Source organism: Solanum stenotomum, chromosome 10 (genome assembly GCF_019186545.1).
Source record: "Solanum stenotomum isolate F172 chromosome 10, ASM1918654v1, whole genome shotgun sequence".
Taxonomy (NCBI): domain Eukaryota; kingdom Viridiplantae; phylum Streptophyta; class Magnoliopsida; order Solanales; family Solanaceae; genus Solanum; species Solanum stenotomum.
The window spans coordinates 1167844-1174388 of record NC_064291.1 but is presented as its reverse complement, the minus strand read 5'-3'; the positions used below and the strand labels follow the sequence as shown (position 1 = coordinate 1174388).

Here is a 6545-nt window from a genome sequence, read left to right as displayed (position 1 = left end):
GTATATATGGTAAAAAAAAAAGTCATGTTAATTTTAGTTTTCCATATTTATGTGTCAAGTCAAAATGTGACAAATAAAGTAACTCTAGTTTACCTTTAGATTTTTTTCTTTTATGGAAGTCAAGTTCAATTAGTTCGTATGATTTTAACTTGATAGAGAGTTTAAGAAAGTATAAAAGATTGTTGTATGCAACGTTTTTAAATTAAAGATATGTAAACTGTCTTGTCTTTTAATTTTGTGATTTTAAACATGACATGTAAAAAGTTGGATCAAAAGACTCATTTGAATCTGCTATATGAAATCATGATTTAAAATCAAATTGATATAAAGATACAGTTTTGCTTGCAATTTATATATTTCAAGTTAGCATTTATGTCCTTAAATTCTTACACAATCTTATCAAATTAACAAATCATAGTTCATTAATAAGATATCGAAATACCCTAAGGTACTGCATTGATAAACCGCATATCTCCATGTTGCTTTTATTTATAAATATTTGTTATTACAAACTTTTAAATATATACAATTTTATAAAGTTCTACTAGTCAACAATAGCAGTAGCTAGTTATTTTAATATAATCATTTCACACTATACGAATGATCTCTTCATGCCAAACAAGATTTATTTAAAAGAAATATAAACTTATAAGTCAAGTTTTATATAAAAAAAAATTAAAATCCTAATCACTCTTTTTGAAAATTTGATTCTATAAATCATGATTTTAAATCGCACATTCAGACATTGATTTAAAATCTTAAAATCACGACTGCATATCACGTATCCGATTGCAAACAAAGAGTTACTAAAAGACAAATTTGAGATTTGAACTCATGATCTTATATCGCACATTCAATTGTTGGTTTAAAATTATGATTGGATATTGCATATTCAAACGCATTTTCTCTAGCTGTTGCTGGGCACTTCTCTGACTAAAGCAACAAGCAGCTTTAAGAGTTACATTGATTTGCCTTCTTGCTTGACTGACTGGATTGAGACCGAGGAACAACTATGCATTACTTCTTTCATTTCAAATTCAAGAATACAACCGATACAATTAATTGGTTTGTGCGCCTCTCTTATTACTTTTTTGTATTCTCCTGTTCTTCGGAGACAATTTGATCCTTTTATGGCCAAATCTCAATTTGTGGAAAGCCTTCGATGGCAGATGAATGTTTGTTGTCAGCCTCAATCCTTTGATTTTCGAATTGGAATAAGGAGTTCCATGTTCATACTGATGCGTCACTCTATGCCACTGGATGTATGTTGGCGCAAAAATGGCCGCTTGATCACTCCATCTACTTTTAAAGTATACGACTTTCCGAAGTAAAACAATTACAAAAAAAGCAGATAAACATTTTTCTAAAGCAGATCAAAAAGAAAAGCGAGACAAACAAATTGAAACCCGAGTATGTATGTATGCATATATATATTCAATAAATTTTTATTACAAATGAGTAAACCAAATTCCCTCTTTTGCTTTTTGTTATGAAATTCCCTCAGTTTCCATATTTCTTCAAGTTCCAATCTTTCCCTCATTTTCACAAGCTATTCTTTTCCTCACAACCAAAATGGAATTCCAAGCACAACCCAAATCTTGTAATCACCCACCCAACTCTTATCCTCATAGAATCTTGCAATTCAATTTCACACATAAAGCAAATTCAAGCCAATATGATACACACTGGCATGATTTCACACATTTTCCCTATCAGTAGACTTATATCCTTTTGTGCTTTGGATGTTAATGGTGATATAAACTATGCAAATGCTTTGTTTTCAGAAATTAATGAACCTAATGTGTATATTTGGAATACTATGATAAGGGGTTTTGTTAAAAATCAGTTCTTGGAAATGAGTTTTTGTTTGTTTAGGAGAATGGTAAGGGAAAAGGTTGAAATGGATAAGAGAAGTTATGTTTTTGTGTTGAAAGGGTGTGGGGTTTTGGAGGGGATGGGGGTGCATTGTAGGATTTGGAAAGTTGGGTTTTTGAGTGATTTGATTGTGAGGAATGGCTTGGTTCATTTTTATGGTGGAAGTGGGAAAATTGTTGATGCACAGAAGGTGTTTGATGAAAGTCCTGTTAGGGATGTAGTTACTTGGACTAGCTTGATTGATGGGTATGTGAAAATGCATATGGTTGATGAGGCATTGAGGTTGTTTGATTTGATGTGTTCAAGTGGTGTTGAGTTTAACAACGTTACGTTGATAACTGTGTTTTCTGCATGTTCGTTGAAGGGGGATTTGAGTCTGGGGAAATCAGTTCATGAACTTGCGGAGAACAGAGGTGTGGAATGCAGTCTTAATTTGATGAATGCCTTATTGGATATGTATGTGAAGTGTGGTTGTCTGCCTATGGCTAAAGAGATATTTGATAAGATGGAGATCAAGGATGTGTTTTCATGGACAAGTATGATCCATGGCTATGCAAGAAATGGGGAGGTAGACTTGGCAAAGAAGTGTTTTAGTGTGATGCCTGAACAAAATGTAGTTTCTTGGAATGCGATGATTGCTTGCTACTCGCAAAATAATAGACCTTGGGAGGCCCTTGAACTCTTCCTTGAAATGGAGAAACGAGGTTTGGTTCCCATGGAAAGCACTTTGGTCTCTGTGCTCTCTGCTTGTTCTCAATCTGGTTCTTTGGATTTTGGTCGACGAATTCATGATTACTATATTAAGCAAAAAGGGATTAAATTCAGTGTGATCCTGGCAAACACATTAATAGACATGTACGGAAAATGTGGAAACATGGATGCAGCTGGAGAGCTCTTCCACGAAATGCAAGAAAGAGATTTGGTCTCCTGGAATTCAGTAATAGTAGGATGTGCTTCTCATGGTCTCGCCGAGAAGGCTGTCACTCTTTTTGAACAAATGAAATGCTCGGGACTCAAGCCTGATAGCATCACATTTGTGGGTGTTCTATCAGCATGCGCTCATGGTGGATTGGTCAATCAAGGCTGGGAGTACTTTAGGTGCATGGAATTAAATGGCTTGATTCCCGGGGTGGAACACTATGCTTGCATGGCAGATTTACTTGGCAGATCAGGGCATCTGAAAGAAGCTTTTGAGTTCACAAAGCAAATGCCGGTGGAACCTGATAAAGCTGTTTGGGGTGCTCTGCTTAACGGTTGTCGGATGCATGGAGATGTTGAGCTGGCCAAGGTCGCTGCTGAGAAACTTATAGAACTAGATCCTCAAGATAGCGGTATTTATGTGCTTCTTGCAAGCTTGTGTGCTAATGAGAGGAAATGGGCTGATGTTAGAATGGTTAGAAGTTTGATGAGAGCTAAAGGTGTAAAGAAGAATCCAGGACATAGTTTGATAGAGGTTGACGGTAACTTCTACGAATTTGTGGCTGCTGACGACTCACACCCCGAATCTCAGGCAATACATAAAGTGCTTGATGAGATTATATTGCTCTCTAAGTTAGAAGAATATGTTTCTGATGCACAGCCAGAACAAACATGACAAATACACTGTGATCCAGCCAGTAAGTCTTGACAGGCATGGAAGCACTTCCAATTCCTCCGGTCAGTAATTACTAACTCGTGATTGATCCATTTAACACTGAAGCTGGTAAATAGGTGAGTTTCCCCATAGAGTTTGCTGCAAGTTTGAAGGTGGAATCAGCTTGCAACTCTTCGAATAATCGGGATGTTGTATGAAGAGGATGAAGCACCTTCTCGAAGCATTGGACCAAAGATTGCTGGGAACATTATATACCAACAATTTTCAGGTATTGGGCACCTTGTTTTAGTTCTAGTAAATGCTGAATCACAGAACATAGCTCGCTTACCAAGTCGCTCATTTGATGAGTACACTTTTAGATACAATATAACTATTATCATACAGATCATAGCTCGCCTACCAAGTCACCCATTTGAGTAGTTGCCAGGAAAAAAATGAGGAGGAAACGAAGTTGTCCACGAAGCTTTTGAATGTCCCTAGAAGGGCCTTCCTAAGCTTTCACCTATTTACCTAAAATCTCAACACTGAGTATTCTACTAATTATCTAAATTACATGTCATACTAAACATTAGTTAGCTTTTTCTAACGGAGAATTATGATATCAATCAAGTTAGAATCAACTATCTGAATCTTCAGTACTGTCATATACGTATATATGTATATATTGTTATGTTTAGTTGACATAATACCCTTTGATAATTCATCCTCTAGTAAGAGACTCATAATTTGGATTATATTCATGAAGAACCCACTCTGTCCATGGGATTATAGCTATACGTGAAGTTCTCATCAAACTTCCATTCACAAGGCACCGAATGGCTAACACACTCCTAGTCGGATTTAAACGCCACAAATGTTCCTTTTCGTGAGACTGACTAAAAAAGAAAATAAGTCATATAAATTGGGATAGAGGGAATGATGTTCATTCTCTATTTTTAGACTTCTCTACTTTTTTTGGCATAATACATAAATATGTCTTTTAACTTGATCTCATTTCACAATTATGCTCTCCTACTTTGGGCATGCACAAGTAGACACTTAAACTTGTATAAAGTTGAACAAATAGACACACATGTCATAAGTGACATTGTACATGTAGGATACCACGTATGACACAAATTGTCTTGTAGGATGTCACGCATGACATGTGTGTCTATTTGTTTAATTTTATACATATTTAAGTATCTACTTGTGCACACCCAAAGTTGAAGGACATAAATGTGAACTGAAACCAAGTTAACATACATATTTAAGTATTATGTTTTTTTTTACGGGGAGAAAGCCGAAGAAAACAAGGGGAAAAGTGTATCATGAATGCGTCGAAAATGTGGAAGGTGAAGGTGACACTATTAAAAATAAATGTTTTCTCGCTACGTATCAGTAAAGATTCATAGTAGGAATAGATGAGCTAAACTTTTAACTAATGATATAGATAAGCCTTTCTCAAAGTTCGATGTCATATTTGAGCCATTTCTCTATTAAAAATATAATTCAATTAATAACATGGCCGAATCATAATTGAACACGTGCAAAAATGGTTTGCTAAATTGAAAAGATTTTCAGTTAACAAATAATAGCATGGATGAGTTTTTCCTCAAACGAAAATGACATTTATAGATGAGCCAAACTTTAACAAATGACATAAATAAATATCTTTCCTCAGAATTGATCAATAGCATATTTAAGTTTTTCCCCCGAATCGAATAATATGCATGATATGCATGTAGTCGACAAGAAAGAAATGAGGGATGAAGCTATCTATAAAGCTTTTGAGTGTCCCTCCCCCCACCCCCCACCTCCCCACCCCACCCCACCCCAAAAAAAGGGATCTCCACAAATTCATCTATTTGTCTAAAATGTCACATTGAATATTTTACATGTCCTTGTTAGTTAACATAATACCCTTTGATGACACCTCCTCTAGTAAGAGACTCATAATTCGGATTGTATTCATGAGCAATCCACTGTCGCTCCTTGGGACTATATCGATAGGTATAGTTCTCATCAAATCTCCATTCACAAGGCGTTGAACGGCTAACACACCCATAGTCGTATTTAAATGCAACAAATGTACCCATGTTTGTGGAGCAATTGTACATTGTTGAAGAGGAGAAGAAATTTTTGATTTTGACAGTGATGTTGAAACTGCCCTTGGTACTTAGGTGCTTAACATTGCCATCTTCTACGAAGGAGAAGCAACGGATGCTAAGATAATTTGTATGATTATTGGTTATAACAACAATTTTTTCGTCTGGTAATCCTACCGCAACGTTTAAGAGAATTATATTGATCATCAACATGAACAATATTGTTGTTGAGGTGAAAGTTGCAACAATTTTAGCTTCTTCCATTATTTATATATTTCCTTTTCTTTTTCTGTTTTCCTCCTGAAATTTCAAAATGTTGAAAAAGATTTAGAAGAAATTAAACAATCATGAATGAACATTCAAATTTTATATTGGCATAAAAACTATTGAATTTTTCTGGTAATGTAAAATTTGCTATGCATTGGTTTTGTTATATAAAATGAATATTGCCTACGAAATTTTTTTTAAAATCTTTGATTCCCAATGGACAACATTAATAATATATAATTGCAAATGTTTATTCATAAATGGGGTTTATGGAGGGGTTTATTTTTGCTTTTGGTAATCAATTCGTCATATTGGAAGAAGGTAATTAAGATCTTTTTCTACTAAAGATTCAAATATAATATCGGTCAATCTTATTCAGATATATCAATCAAATAATTTGTTTATCAGATTATCTTTTTGGTAAAAAAAGGAAAAGAAATAACAAATTAAGAAAGTATATATCGTTGAAAGAGAAAATGTACCTTCAAAGCCGATTTTCTTGATGATTAAAACCAAAGTTTTAACAATGTTTTTCTATGTAAGGGTTTTAGAAAGAAACTTGAAAATGGATTTTTTCAAGGAAGGATTAACAAAGATGATTTCTTTTCTTCTTTTTGATTTGTTAAATGATTAAACCTCTCTTGTTATATATTCATAGGTCAAAAATGAAATGAGAGGGATAGAGTTCTTTTAGGAAATCTTAAATCTCTAAATACTACTAT

The 6545-nt window shown here is 34.3% G+C and overlaps 1 protein-coding gene across 1 annotated transcript; it reads left to right on the top strand.

The window, feature by feature from the left end:
* The first annotated feature begins 1469 nt into the window (after window positions 1–1469).
* Window positions 1470–4078, top strand: LOC125842263 (pentatricopeptide repeat-containing protein At2g22410, mitochondrial-like). The gene has a single exon (XM_049521529.1). It carries the CDS (start codon window positions 1490–1492, stop codon window positions 3467–3469), a length of 1980 nt encoding a protein of 659 aa, XP_049377486.1. The 5' UTR covers window positions 1470–1489; the 3' UTR covers window positions 3470–4078.
* Window positions 4079–6545: the final 2467 nt, after the last annotated feature.

Coding starts and splice junctions, on each gene's coding strand:
- LOC125842263 (XM_049521529.1), top strand. CDS start 1,490: ATGAAATTCCCTCAGTTTCCATATTTCTTCAAGTTCCAATCTTTCCCT.